General features: G+C 49.7%; 1 protein-coding gene across 4 annotated transcripts in view; it reads right to left on the bottom strand.

Annotated features, from left to right (window-relative positions):
• The window catches only part of prmt3 (protein arginine methyltransferase 3), a 273,568-nt gene extending 258,433 nt beyond the window's left edge, over positions 1–15,135 (bottom strand). Inside the window, exons 1-2 of one of the 4 annotated variants that reach the window (XM_038808358.1) lie at positions 14,882–15,135; positions 12,273–12,396 (exon numbers count right to left, since the gene is read on the bottom strand). In XM_038808358.1, the coding sequence (XP_038664286.1) occupies positions 12,273–12,396; positions 14,882–14,918 (161 nt within the window). In that variant the 5' untranslated portion in view covers positions 14,919–15,135. The remainder of the gene's footprint in view (positions 1–12,272; positions 12,397–14,881) is intronic. The other 3 variants (XM_038808357.1, XM_038808355.1, XM_038808356.1) reach the window with 3 other exon arrangements.
• Between the last annotated feature and the right edge of the window lie 337 nt (positions 15,136–15,472).

Genomic DNA, 15,472 nt, shown 5'->3' on the forward strand with positions numbered 1-15,472 from the left:
GTGGGAAGGGGTTGGGGCAGTTTAGTGTGGGATGGGAGGTGGGGCAGTTTAGTGTGGGAAGGAGGTGGGGCAGTTTACTATGGGAAGGAGGTGGGGAAGTTTAGTGTGGGAAGGGAGGTGAGGCAGTTTAGTGTGGGTAGGAGGTGGGGCAGTTTAGTGTGGGATGGGAGGTGGGGCAGTTTAGTGTGGGAAGGAGGTGGGGCAGTTTAGTGTGGGAAGGGAGGTGGGGCAGTTTAGTGTGGGATGGGAGGTGCGGCAGTTTAGTGTGGGGAAGGAGGTGCGGCAGTTTAGTGTGGGGAAGGAGGTGGGGCAGTTTAGTGTGGGATGGGAGGTGGGGCAGTTTAGTGTGGGATGGGAGGTGGGGCAGTTTAGTGTGGGTAGGAGGTGGGGCAGTTTAGTGTGGGAAGGAGATGGGGCAGTTTAGTGTGGGATGGGATGTGGGGCAGTTTAGTGTGGGATAGGAGGTGGGGCAGTTTAGTGTGGGAAGGGAGGTGGGGCAGTTTAGTGTGAGAAGGAGGTGGGGCAGTTTAGTGTGGGATGGGAGGTGGGGCAGTTTAGTTTGGGATGGGAGGTGGGGCAGTTTAGTCTGGGAAGGGGTTGGGGCAGTTTAGTGTGGGAAGGGAGGTGGGGCAGTTTAGTGTGGGAAGGAGGTGGGGCAGTTTAGTGTGGGAAGGAGGTGGGGCAGTTTAGTGTGGGAAGGAGGTGGGGCAGTTTAGTGTGGGAAGGAGGTGGGGCAGTTTAGTGTGGGATGGGAAGTGGGGCAGTTTAGTGTGGGAAGGAGGTGGGGCAGTTTAGTGTGGGATGGGAGGTGGGGCAGTTTAGTGTGGGAAGGAGGTGGGACAGTTTACTATGGGAAGGAGGTGGGGCAGTTTAGTGTGGGAAGGAGGTGGGGCAGTTTAGTGTGGGAAGGGAGGAAGGGCAGTTTAGTGTGGGAAGGAGGTGGGGAAGTTTAGTGTGGGAAGGGGTTGGGGCAGTTTAGTGTGGGAAGGGAGGTGAGGAAGTTTAGTGTGGGAAGGAGGTGGGGCTGTTTAGTGTGGGATGGGAAGTGGGGCAGTTTAGTGTGGGATGGGAGGTGGGGCAGTTTAGTGTGGGAAGGAGGTGGGGAAGTTTAGTGTGGGAAGGGAGGTGAGGCAGTTTAGTGTGGGTAGGAGGTGGGGCAGTTTAGTGTGGGATGGGAGGTGGGGCAGTTTAGTGTGGGAAGGAGGTGGGGCAGTTTAGTGTGGGATGGGAGGTGGGGCAGTTTAGTGTGGGATGGGAGGTGCGGCAGTTTAGTGTGGGGAAGGAGGTGCGGCAGTTTAGTGTGGGGAAGGAGGTGGGGCAGTTTAGTGTGGGATGGGAGGTGGGGCAGTTTAGTGTGGGATGGGAGGTGGGGCAGTTTAGTGTGGGAAGGAGGTGGGGCAGTTTAGTGTGGGAAGGAGGTGGGGCAGTTTAGTGTGGGATGGGAGGTGGGGCAGTTTAGTGTGGGATAGGAGGTGGGGCAGTTTAGTGTGGGAAGGGAGGTGGGGCAGTTTAGTGTGGGAAGGAGGTGGGGCAGTTTAGTGTGGGATGGGAGGTGGGGCAGTTTAGTTTGGGATGGGAGGTGGGGCAGTTTAGTCTGGGAAGGGGTTGGGGCAGTTTAGTATGGGATGGGAGGTGGGGCAGTTTAGTATGGGAAGGAGGTGGGGCAGTTTAGTGTGGGAAGGGAGGTGGGGCAGTTTAGTGTGGGAAGGAGGTGGGGCAGTTTAGTGTGGGATGGGAAGTGGGGCAGTTTAGTGTGGGAAGGAGGTGGGGCAGTTTAGTATGGGAAGGAGGTGGGGCAGTTTAGTGTGGGATGGGAGGTGGGGCAGTTTAGTGTGGGAAGGGAGGTGGGGCAGTTTAGTGTGGGATGGGAGGTGGGGCAGTTTAGTGTGGGATGGGAGGTGGGGCACCTTAGTGTGGGAAGGAGGTGGGACAGTTTACTATGGGAAGGAGGTGGGGCAGTTTAGTGTGGGAAGGAGGTGGGGCAGTTTAGTGTGGGAAGGAGGTGGGGCAGTTTAGTGTGAGATGGGAGGTGGGGCAGTTTAGTGTGCGAAGGGAAGTGGGGCAGTTTAGTGTGGGAAGGAGGTGGGGCAGTTTAGTGTGGGAAGGGAGGAAGGGCAGTTTAGTGTGGGAAGGAGGTGGGGACGTTTAGTGTGGGAAGGGGTTGGGGCAGTTTAGTGTGGGAAGGGAGGTGAGGAAGTTTAGTGTGGGAAGGAGGTGGGGCTGTTTAGTGTGGGATGGGAAGTGGGGCAGTTTAGTGTGGGATGGGAAGTGGGGCAGTTTAGTGTGGGAAGGGAGGTGGGGCAGTTTAGTGTGGGATGGGAGGTGGGGCAGTTTAGTGTGGGAAGGAGGTGAGGCAGTTTAGTGTGGGGTGGGAGGTGGGGCAGTTTAGTGTGGGAAGGAGGTGGGGCAGTTTAGTGTGGGATGGGAGGTGGGGCAGTTTAGTGTGGGATGGGAGGTGGGGCAGTTTAGTGTGGGATGGGAGGTGAGGCAGTTTAGTGTGGGATGGGACGTGTGGCTGTTTAGTGTGGGAAGGAGGTGGGGCAGTTTAGTGTGGGAAGGGAGGTGGGGCAGTTTAGTGTGGGATGGGAGGTGGGGCAGTTTAGTGTGGGATGGGAGGTGGGGCAGTTTAGTGTGGGATGGGGAGGTGGGGCAGTTTAGTGTGGGAAGGGAGTTGGGGCAGTTTAGTGTGGGATGGGAGGTGGGGCAGTTTAGTGTGGGAAGGAGGTGGGGCAGTTTAGTGTGGGTAGGAGGTGGGGTAGTTTAGTGTGGGAAGGAGTGGGGCAGTTTAGTGTGGCGATGGGAGGTGGGGCAGTTTAGTGTGGGAAGGAGGTGGGGCAGTTTAGTGTGGGAAGGAGGTGGGGCAGTTTAGTGTGGGAAGGAGGTGGGGCAGTTTAGTGTGGGAAGGGGTTGGGGCAGTTTAGTGTGGGAAGGGAGGTGGGGCAGTTTAGTGTGGGAAGGAGGTGGGGCAGTTTAGTGTGGGATGGGAGGTGGGGCAGTTTAGTGTGGGAAGGGGGGTGGGGCAGTTTAGTGTGGGATGGGAGGTGGGGCAGTTTAGTGTGGGAAGGAGGTGGGGCAGTTTAGTGTGGGATGGGAGGTGGGGCAGTTTAGTGTGGGATGGGAGGTGGGGCAGTTTAGTGTGGGAAGGGGTTGGGGCAGTTTAGTTTGGGAAGGGAGGTGGGGCAGTTTAGTGTGGGATGGGAGGTGGGGCATTTTAGTGTGGGATGGGAGGTGGGGCAGTTTAGTTATGGATGGGAGGTGGGGCAGTTTAGTGTGGGAAGGGAGGTGGGGCAGTTTAGTGTGGGATGGGAGGTGGGGCAGTTTAGTGTGGGAAGGGAGGTGGGGCAGTTTAGTGTGGGATGGGAGGTGGGGCAGTTTAGTGTGGGATGGGAGGTGGGGCAGTTTAGTGTGGGATGGGAGGTGGGGCAGTTTAGTGTGGGATGGGAGGTGGGGCAGTTTAGTATGGGAAGGAGGTGGGGCAGTTTAGTGTGGGAAGGAGGTGGGGCAGTTTAGTGTGGGATGGGAGGTGGGGCAGTTTAGTGTGGGATGGGAGGTGGGGCAGTTTAGTGTGGGAAGGAGGTGGGGCAGTTTAGTGTGGGATGGGAGGTGGGGCAGTTTAGTGTGGGAAGGAGGTGGGGCAGTTTAGTGTGGGATGGGAGGTGGGGCAGTTTAGTGTGGGAAGGAGGTGGGGCAGTTTAGTGTGGGAAGGAGTTGGGGCAGTTTAGTGTGGGATGGGAGGTGGGGCAGTTTAGTGTGGGATGGGAGGTGGGGCAGTTTAGTGTGGGAAGGAGGTGGGGCAGTTTAGTGTGGGATGGGAGGTGGGGCAGTTTAGTGTGGGATGGGAGGTGGGGCAGTTTAGTGTGGGATGGGAGGTGGGGCAGTTTAGTGTGGGAAGGAGGTGGGGCAGTTTAGTGTGGGATGGGAGGTGGGGCAGTTTAGTGTGGGAAGGAGGTGGGGCAGTTTAGTGTGGGAAGGAGTTGGGGCAGTTTAGTGTGGGATGGGAGGTGGGGCAGTTTAGTGTGGGATGGGAGGTGGGGCAGTTTAGTGTGGGAAGGAGGTGGGGCAGTTTAGTGTGGGATGGGAGGTGGGGCAGTTTAGTGTGGGATGGGAGGTGGGGCAGCTTAGTGTGGGATGGGAGGTGGGGCAGTTTAGTGTGGGATGGGAGGTGGGGCAGTTTAGTGTGGGAAGGAGGTGGGGCAGTTTAGTATGGGATGGGAAGTGGGGCAGTTTAGTATGGGATGGGAAGTGGGGCAGTTTAGTATGGGATGGGAAGTGGGGCAGTTTAGTGTGGGATGGGAGGTGGGGCAGTTTAGTGTGGGATGGGAGGTGGGGCAGTTTAGTGTGGGAAGGAGGTGGGGCAGTTTAGTGTGGAAAGGAGGTGGGGCAGTTTAGTGTGGGAACAACATTAACAAGTTTCTTACCGCTTCTTTTACAGTAACGTATCTGTTTCCGGAAGTTAATTGAAAATAACTAATTGCACGGATCTGAGCATCCTTACACATTTGGTATATAGCATGTTGGCTAAACACTTTAAATTTTCCTTGGTGAATGTTTCTGTCTGACTGAAGAGACTTTGTTTTGTGTGTCTGATAGTATTGTTGCTTTGCTCAGCGGTGTGCATTAGTTTTGACAAACCTTAAACAGGATTAGTAACCTTTGGTGGTATTGCATTTATTGGGAACAGTTGCCTTTATATTCTGCAGTAAAACTATCAAAGTACAGATTAATTTTTCAATTAAATCTCGGGTCATGCCCCATTAGTTAAGCCATTGGTTTACATGTCGTTATTTGTCAAGGTCATAGAGAAAATTGGCATTTCTTAACACATTGCCTTCAATGTAAAATTGAAATTATAAATGTCTGAAATATGGATATCCAAGTACAAGAGAGCAATTCAGTTCCTGCTGAAAGTTCTGGAGCTCAACTTTCCTCATGAATGACATCTAAACTTTATTAGGCACCGCAAAATCTCTGAACAGTTCTACTTTTAGGTAGCATTTCAGGGGCCACTACAATAATGCTGAAGAATGATTCTGAGACACAAGACTGCATTTACTGAATAGTAAATATCTAAACGGGATCTCCCCATCCTCATCACCACCTTTTAAAATGTACCATTACAGCACGGGCCACAGAAATATTAAATATATTTTGGCTTATTTATATCTCTGGCTCTTTGACGGTGACTGGCAGACTCCCGATCAGGAAGCGATGCCTCTTGTAATCTGAGAGTGAATGTCTTGGCTTGCACAAATTAGACAGAGCCCCCCATGTTACTGTAACACTGCATTAGAATTTACATAGAATTCCTCTTAATTTGAACCAGACTTTATGCGTTGGCGAAAACTGCTGGTAGAGATTTTACATCCAGAGTTCGGGTGTGCACCCAACCCTGAAGCACATGCAACCGGGCGAGAAGACATGGAGCGCGCATCCCGACATCATCGCGCGCTCCTAGCGGTATTTCAGATTGCGAGTGCACGTGAGAGTTGAAAGCTTGCCTACCGTAAAATAAAATGCGAAAGACGTCATTTGAAACATGAAGCTTTGATGATAAAACCCAAAGAACATGAGAAAAAGCAAAGTAACAGAAAAATCCTAGAAACGTAAATGTGATGAAGTGCTGAAAAATGTTATAGCAGAAGGCCCTCGATGGGTTAACTGCAGACAAAAGGGGCGCAATTCTCCGAGGCCATGCCGGTTGGGAGAATCGCCGGCCGCGCCATTATCTCACGCGACGCAGTCCGACGCCGTCCCGCCATTCTCCCGGCAAGAATGGCCCCATCGAGTTCTGCGCCACGCCAGCCGGAGAATCGTCCGAGACACTCAAAACAGCGATTCTCCGGTACCCCCCACTATTCACCGGCCCAGATGGGCCGAGCGGCTGCTCCGACCCGACAGGTTCCCGCTGGCGCCGTCCACACCTGGTCGCTGCCGGCAGGAACTGTGCGGGAACGCTGGGGGGGGGGGGGGGGGGGGGGCATCCTGTGGGGAGGGGGGGGCGCCTCCAATGGGGTCTGGCCCACAATCGGGGCCCACCAATCGGCGGGCCGACCTCTCTAAAGGAGTACCTCCTTTCCTCCGCCGCCCCGCAAAATCCATCCGCCATCTTCTTGCGGGGCGGCCTCAGGGAGGACGGCAACCGCGCATGCGCGGGTGACTTCATTTACGCGACGCCGGCCGCGTCATTTACGTGGCGTCAACGCCCAGCGCTCGTAAAATACGCGACACCGCTCCTAGTCCCCCGGGAGCGGGAGAATAGGGGGCTGGGAGCGGGCTCCAACACCGGAGTGAAACACTCCGGTTTTCAATGCGCCGTCGGGACTTTGTCTCCATTTCGGAGAATCGCGCCCAAGTTCTTTAGAATGCAGACAGCCATTATCACACATGCCTTGAGATAACGAAGCAGCTCATGCTGTAACCTGATAACTTTTATAAAATTTCTCCGACTTGAACTAAAGTAAAGTTTTAAGTTACCTAAAGGAAATTAGTTTTCTCCCCTTTAATAGAAGTTAATTAGTTTCGCAAGCAATTGATTGGAATTGCCAGAATCTTAAGTTTAAATTGCTTGAAATAACATTTATTTGTGAACGATAGAAACTTAATGACACCAGTTAAAAGTGAAAATCTGGAGAGAACAGTTGATTTTAATACAGGACAATTCACCGCAGCTAACTGCTTCTTTTCAAAAAGCAGTCAACACTTTTTGTAATATTGTAAAATGGGAAGAATATAACTTGAAACATTTGGGAATACAAGAAAACACAATGCTTAAAAATGATAAGGGATTGAAAGGCTGGAATGCCACAGAATAATTAGCAGGCAGCCTCCCTGCCAGTGAGCTGAACAAGTCAAACCACAGTCAAGCAAAAAGAAAATAAATCTGAATTGCATTGTGGATCAGGGGATCGCTTCTGCCGGACACGCAAAAGAATTGGGGGGGAGGAAGTTGGTTTAAAATGGACTCTAGGAGCCGGGATCCGGAATGGTGGGAAAAATGGGCGCCATGGATGCATTTGATGAAATCTGAAAGACTTTGGGCAAAATTCTCCCCCCCCCCACGCCGGGTGGGAGAATCGCCGGGGTGCCGAGTGAGTCCTGCCATCCGCACACAATTCTCCCACCCACCCCCAAACCGGCACAGCGCGATTCACGGCTAGCTGCTGGGAGAATCGCCGCTCACCGTTTGTACCGCGCGAGCAGCGATTCTCCGGCCCGGATGGGCCGAGCGGCCTACCCAACACGACAGGTTTTCACCAGCGCCGTCCACACCTGGTCGCTGCCGGCTGGAACAGCGCGTGAACGCTAGGGGGGCGGCCTGTGGGGGGTAGGGGGGGATCCTGCACCGGGGGGGGGGGGGGGCCCTCAAAAGGGCCCATGATCGGTGCCCACCGATCAGCGGGCCGGCCTCTCTGAAGGCGAACCTCCTTTCCTCCGCCGCCCCGCAAGATCCACCCGACATCTTTTGCGGGGCGGCCGCGGGTATGCACGGGTGACGTCATTTACGTGGCGCCGGCTGCGTAATTTACACGGCGCCAAGGCCCGACGCGCATAAATGACGCGGCGCCGCTCCTAGCTCCCCGGGGGTGGGAGAATAGGGGGCAGGGTGCGGCCTCCAACGCCGGAGTGAAACACTCCGGTTTTCACTCTGGCACGGGACTTAGTCTCCCGATGGGAGAATTGCGCCTTTTGAATTCATACGAGGAGTGGTTCCAATTGTATGTCTGTAGCCATCTAGGATGGCTTCGTCCCGATTACAAAATGGACACTTTGCAAAGAAAGCAGGGAAAATGGACAATGCTGAGAAAGCAAGCAGGTGCAAGGTTTGTCTGTTGATTGGAGCTGTAGCTCCCAGACAAGGCCGATACTGCAAAGCCATTAACATACTAATGAGCCATCTCCGGGGACAAAAGAGAAACATTTAGGTTAACGATATTAAGGCTGACATCCCGCCGCCAGAGGAGACTAGAACAAAGCAGGCCAACGGCCACCTAGAGCCCGCCCAGCAATCAGGGCACTCACCCCTTTATTGGTCGAGATTGATACCGATGATCAAGATGCGGTCCAATTAATTGGGGCCAAGTTCAAGGCCCGCCCAAAAGCGCGCAAAGCCCCCTTCAGGTGTAAGAAGAAGCCACCCAAGAGAGAATCGCTCTCTTGGCCTTGACTCTCAGCGAGGAGAGACCTGCCTAGCAGCTGCACCAGAACAAGTCAGTCCAAAGTCAACGCACGCTACGTGACAGACGCTCCGAGCTACTATTCCATACCCGCTCAACCCCAGCAGCCTCAGAACCGGACAATGGCCATTGTTCCATGACTGAGTGGGCACCCAAAGCTAAGTATAGGCTTCAGTAGTAGTGATAGTTTAGTTGGTAGAGTTTTGTGCATGAGTATATTTGACTGTGTGTGTAAATAAATGAGCATTGATTTCAAACTTACTAAATGGTGTATCAAGTCTTTGATCAGCATTCGGTTTTGAACCTTGTGGCGGTATCGAAAGATACCTGCCGACTCTTGAGCAAACGTAATTAGAATTAAGGAAGGCGACCATATTAACCGCCATAAACAGAGCCAATTAAAGAGAGAACACAACGAGCAACATGTCATAGAGAATCAAACATCGAAGGATCTATAAGGTCACAACATTTCTCAGTTCAGTAGGGCGTAAACCTTATATGCGGCTATAAAATTTAGTTAATCCAGCAAAACTGGGAGAAAAGTCCTATCGCGATCTAATGAAGATTTTAGAAGGGAATCTCTCACCTAGACTGTTGTTAATTGCAGAATGGTTTTGGATCCACTGCCATAGTCAGGAAAAAAGTGAAAGCATTTTACAATTCGTACCAAGTTTAGGAAGGTGCAGCACTTGATGACACTCTGCTTGATCGGCTGCTTTGTGGACTCCGCATGAACCATTCACAGGAAGCTGCTTACTGAGAGCGATTTAACTCTCAAGACTGCTGTGGAAGTTGCCAAATCTATGGAGATAGCAACAAAAGAAGCTTCACAGCTAGGGACCGGAGTGAAGATCCACAAAATGGATATCAAATGAAACAAGGATACAAGGGGACAATCATGTCACCAATGTACACAGGTTGGACACTCAGTGAGGGAATGCTGGCGGAGAGAAAATAAGTGCAAGAACTGTAGCAAAAGGGGTTAAGGCATGTTGGGCTCAGAAAACCTTCACCAACACCAAGGATGTGCAAGAAAAAAAAAACACACCGAGGCAGACTAATCATGTTTATAAATTAGTAGACAAATTTTAAGACCACACAGAAGACTATGTACCCGAGCAACTGCAGGAACTGAAACTAGGCGACTTATCAGTGTGCAGCAATCAACAACATTTCCAGGCATTTCCAAAATTGAGGGTCACGAACTCAAACGGAAGTGGATATGGGTGCAGCTGTATTGTTAATACCCGCGACAATTTGTAATCAAATGTTGAAGCATCTTCCTTTAAAATCGTCAAATGTGATCTTAAGGACGTACACGGAATAGGTTGTAACATTAAAAGGAAGCATTATAATGAAGGTAGAAGTCAATGAACAAACAGCGGAGTTCCCTCTTTACGTTATCTATGGGGAGTTTTCTGCTCTATTTGGTAGAGTATGGCTGGCAAAGGTTAAACTCAACTGGGGAGCAGTAAATTGTCTAGTGGAGTCCAAGAACAACCTACACCAACTTCTGGAGAAATATGAGAAGGTGTTTAAAGGTTCACTACTTTTCACTTTTCACTGTACCTCAGTACACGTGACAATAAACAAATCCAATCCAATCCAATCCACTAGGCTCAATGACCGAGTTGAAGGGCAATTAAAGATCAAGCCAAACAGTACATCAAAATGTCTCAGAGCTATAACAGTACTATACCCCAAAAGGTCAAAAGTCAAAGAAGATCTAGAAAGGCTAGTCCAAATAGGAGTCATTGAACAAGTTTTTACAAGTGATCGGGCAACACCAATAGTTCCTGTATTGAAACGTGATGGCTCAGAGAATATGTAGAGATTTTAAAACAACTACTAACCCAGTATTGTGGGCAGATCACTATCCACTGCCACTGATTGAAGACTTGTTTGCTGGACTTTCTGGAGGACAGGAATTCAGGAAAATTGATTTTCTCAGGCGTATTTACAAATGAATGTGGCTGCAAAATCGCAGCCGCTACTCAACATCGTGACACACAAAGAGGTCTGTTTCATTGCAGAAGACTTCCTTTTGGAATAACATCTGCTACCTCTCTTTTTCAGAGGTCCACGGATAAAATTGAGTGCGCTAAATGAGGTGCAATGTTACGTAGATGACATTCTCATCGCCAGTTCAAGAGAACACGAGCACCTGAAAAACTTGGAAGTCACTCTGGAGGGTCTACAAAACCATAATCGCAGAGTTAAAAAGGAAAAGTGTGCCTTTTTCCAAGACATCCATAAATTATATGGGTCACATCATCGATAAAGATGGCTTACACAAGGATCTGAATAAGATGGCAGCAACCTTAGACGACAGCAACCAACATCTTCAAAATGTGACACACTTTAGGTCATTTTTAGGATTTATCAATTATAATGGCAAATTTGTACTGGATTTAACAACACAGTTGAAACCTTTACACACTTTATTGTGTGGTAAACAGGTACGATACTGGTCAGAAGAATGTGAAAGTGCAGACAATGAGTTAAAGGATGCCTTGCAGAAGTCAGTCGTGTTGTTTCATTACGATCCCAAGATGAAGTTACAAATTGCTTGCGATGCATCACCTGAGGAGTTTGGTGCAGATCTCTCGCACATAATGCCTTTAGGAGAGGGACGACCGATAGCATTTGCTTCACGAACAGTTATTAGCGCAAAAACAAATTATGCTCAGCTAGAAAAAAAGAGAGGCTTTGAGGATCATTTTTGGGGTAAGAAGGTTCCACCACTACCTTTATGGATGTCATTTTACCCTTGACGGATCATCGGCATGAACTTACAGATACATTATTCGTGAGTGAGAAATACAGGATATTGACAAAATGTTCTTCATGTCCTTGTTTGACTTGTAACAGCAATCTTGACAAAGCATCAGCATTTGCCTATTGTTCTGACTTGCAATATTGGATATCAGAGGTGTGTGTCGATAATATCAAAGGCCACCTTTGTAACCCACAGCTCCTAAAGAAGGAATACCTTTATTCGGCCCAAAGCCAGGGTCCCGCTTGGGTCACTGTCTGTGCGGAGTCTGTACGTTCTCCTGCTAAATTGCCCTTAGTGTCCAAAAAGGTTGGGTGGGGTTACTGGGTTACAGGGATAAGGTGGAGGTGTGGGCTTGGGTAGGGTGCTCTTTCCAAGGGCCGGTGCAGACTCTATGGGCCATATGCCCTCCTTCTGCACTGTAAATTCTTTGATTCTATTCTGCTAAGAAAGAGTCAGAACCATCCCAAGTCTCCGATTTAAATTGGAGTTTCAGAGGGTTCCAGGCACAAGGTCATTGTCCATTGGAAATTGAACCTTCCTGGGCAATTCCCATGATGTCCTTTCCCGGGGACTTCCAGGGGCTCCCCCAGCACATTCTCCGGGGTTCGTCCTGGGTACCATCCTCTGGGATGTCATTATGAATTGCTGCTGTAGCTTTTGAACTAGATGACCAATGTGCTGGGACTGCCTGCTGTAAGTTAATGCTCGATTGATAAAAGGCTTGAATACTTGTCCCAGTACATGTCTACAAACTCTCACATCTCACAGATGAGGAGAACTTCTGTGGGAGATTGTACTAGGAAGAAAAGGAACAGTTGACTTCACCCCTTAGGCTACTGACTATGCAACTCTTGAACCATCCTCTTGAAAGGAACAGTACAGCAGACAGATTTGAACCTTTCCACTTGGTATCACTCTCTTCATGAAGAAGAACTCAGCCTCCATTTGGTGTCTAGTTTAGATTATTACCAAGACAGTCTTATGCATTTGTGGCCCACCACATTATGATACACATTTTGGCTGTTGCTTAAGATGAATATGCAAATCTCGATTATTTCTCTTTGGAATAAAAATGTCAAATCTCCCTTCAGTACAACATCCCACTCGAGCCTGGTGCTGTATCCTATAGTTCAGCAAGTACTGGTGAGGCAAAAAGTTCATTCCCACCATCACTGGACCAGCTCAAGTGGCAAAAAAGCCCTGGCAAAGATATCTCACCACTTGAACTACCCAACCACCTTGAAACGCATCAAGTACATGTACCTCGGGTGTCATATTTTACGTGGCGATGCAAGTTTAAAGTCAGAAAGCAAACACACCTCTCACAAAATAGACAACAAATTTGTACTTGTTCCTTGCTCTGCCCATCTTCATCCCAGTCACACCATTCCTCATCGCCCATCTCTGACAGTTCAGGCATCTCATCAGTAACAGCTGCTCCCTCTGTCAGGAAAACAGAGAGAAAATCTGTCAAAAGGTTGGTAAAGTACGAGGCAGAGCATAGGTCATACACAGAGAAAACTGGGCTTTGTCGCCCTGTAACAACATTGCCATTTGGTTGTGAATACAGCAACAACTTGCATTTATGTAGCATCTGAGTATTGAACAATCGGACACACCACAGGAACATTATCAGTCCAAAATGAACAACGATGCTGCAGAGGAGGTGTTAAGAGGGGTGACTAAAACGTGTCAAAGGGGTGAGATTTAGGATAATCGTAAACAAGAGAGAGAAAGGTCAAGAGGTTAAGGTAGACAATTCCGGGCTTTAGGGTCTAGTTGGCTGAAAATACACCGAACAATTCTGGGGCGAAGGGACTATGGGATGTGTAAGTGGTCAGAGTTGGAAGAGTTCGGAGTGGGTTGTAGTTCTGGAGGTCCTGACAGAGATCGGGAGCAGAGAGACCATCGGGGATTTAGAAAACAAGGGCGAGGATTTTAAAACAAGGGCGAGGATTTTAAAACAAGGGCGAGGATTTTAAAACAAGGGCGAGGACGTGTGACAATGCAGAATCGCCCAGCAGAAACTTATAGCCAAGTTCCGCACACGAGTACGGCCTCAACCGGGACCTTGGATTCATGTCGCATTACATTCACCCCCCACCATCTGGCCTGGGCCTGTGAAATCCTACCAACTGTCCTGGCTTGAGACAATTCACACCTCTTTAACCTGGGTTACCCTTCTCTCTGGCTCTGTTAAGACTTAATTACCTGCAAATGCTCGCATTCAAAGCAATGTCGTGCTTCTTTGACTTTTTTCATATAAATGTTTCTGGAACCTACCTCTTCATTCACCTGAGGAAGGAGCAGTGCTCTGAAAGCTAGTGATTTGAAACAAACCTGTTGGACTTTAACCTGGTGTTGTAAGACTTCTTACTGTGCTCACCTCAGTCCAACGCCGGCATCTCCAGAACTAGGGGTAACCATTCAGGACTGAGATGAGGAAGAACGTCTCCTCCCAGAGAGTTTTTGTTATTCGTTTATGGGATGTGGGCTGTACCAGCATTTATTGCCCATCCTTAATTGGCCTTGAGGGGCAGTTAAGAGTTTGCTGTGGGTCTGGAGTCACATATAGGCCAGAGCAGGTAAGGATGGTGGATTTCCTTCCTGAAAGGACATGAGGTCACAGACTTATTCATAGAATTTACAGTGCAGAAGCAGGCCATTCGGCCCATCGAGTCTACACCGGCTCTTTGAAAGAGCACCCTACCCAATCCCACACCTCCACCCTGTCCCCATAACCCAGTAACCCAACTCAACACTAAGGGCAATTTTGGACACTAAGGGCAATCTTTTAGCATGAACAATCCACCTAACCTGCACATCTTTGGACTGTGGGAGGAAACCGGAGCACCCGGAGGAAACCCATGCAGACACGGGGAGAACGTGCAGACTCCACACAGACAGTGAACCAAGCCGGGAATCGAACCTGGGACCCTGGAGCTGTGAAGCAATTGTGCTAACCACCATGCTACCCACCACCCCGCTTGCACTAATGCTGGCATTAGTGAACCAGATGGGTTTTCACGTCAATCGACAATGTTTTCATGGTCACCACAGGCTTTTAATTTCAGATTTTTATTGAATTCAAATGTCATCACCTGCCCTGGTGGGATTTGAACCTGGGATCTCAAAGTACTCTGGGTCTCTGGACTACTAGTCCAGTGACAACACCACTCCGCAACCACCTCCCCTGATTGTGAACTTGTGGAATTATCTCCCACAGAAAGCTGTTGGGGCCAGGTCGCTGGACGTGGCCCTTGAGGCTAAAGGGATCAAGGGGTGTGGAGAGAAAGGGGTGCGGGACTGGGATACTAATTTGCATGATCGGCCATAATCATATTGAATGGTGTGGCAGGCTCGAAGGGCCTACTCCAGCACCTATTTTCTATGTTACTAAGTGAGGTGAGTTTAAACCCTGAGCAGAGAGGTCACACCCTGGGTCTGACACGCCCCTGTGCTAACTGTACCCTCCTCACACGCCTCTCCCTGATGTTGGCAAGAGCTGTCCTTGGCCAACATACCAGATATGCTGGCAAGAGCTGTCCTTGGCCAACACACCAGATATGCTGGCAAGAGCTGTCCTTGGCCAACACACCAGGTGGGACTCCCGTGTTGCAGGTTCAAAGCCCTGGCTTTAACACAGTGAATGGAACGATTAGAAAGCTGACACTGCAGCTCGCAAACGCGTCACACCGACCGGACCTGGCTGAACAGGAGGATGTGTTCGGTGCACGGTTCAAAATGTGCAAACTCTCCCCCTCTCTCTCAGCTGCAGCTTCAGTCCGCACGGAGCCAGGCTCGGGGCGGCGGGCTAGTAGCGCTCGCTACATTGTCACATTGATCCGCTACATTGTTACATTGATCCGCTACATTGTTACACTTCACCAGTGTTACAATCCGCGCCGCGCTCCATTCATTCATTCACCTCTCCCCCACGTGTGTTTACCTCCACTTTCAGCCATGTTACAGTCTGCAAAGGTCCACAAGAGAGCTCTTCGCCACCCTATTCACTTCCAGGTCAGTGGGATGGCTCAGTTTGAGGGATAGGAAGTGTGTGTTTTAGAATGAAGCACTCCACATTCAGCTCCTTTCGCATTCAAATCTATGCATATCGGCGCGTTGTGCCCCAGGGTGAGAGCTGACAATGGAATATCTCTTCACTCGCAATACTGACAGGGGCTGGGCTCTGAATAAAAGGTTGTGCTTTTTTTTTTAAAAATAGCTCCATCTAGTGCTGTCACTAAGAATTTACAACGATTTGATCCAACCCAGATGGCCAGTGTTAGTTTTGTTTTATTCAAATATAGATAGGATTTAACTCAATGTAGGCGTTTTAGAACTGAGAATTCCTTTTGGGAAAGAAATAGGATTGTGGGGTTTTCTAATGAACACCTCGAGCTTGCAATAAGAGGACCCAGATCAGGATTTAAGAATGAGTGAATATTGACAACACTGTGGCAGTCAATGTATTCCAGGTGGAGGTGGGAATTGGGTATTAATGTAAGAGTCACGTTTC

This window comes from Scyliorhinus canicula, chromosome 9, assembly GCF_902713615.1.
Source record: "Scyliorhinus canicula chromosome 9, sScyCan1.1, whole genome shotgun sequence".
Lineage (NCBI taxonomy): Eukaryota > Metazoa > Chordata > Chondrichthyes > Carcharhiniformes > Scyliorhinidae > Scyliorhinus > Scyliorhinus canicula.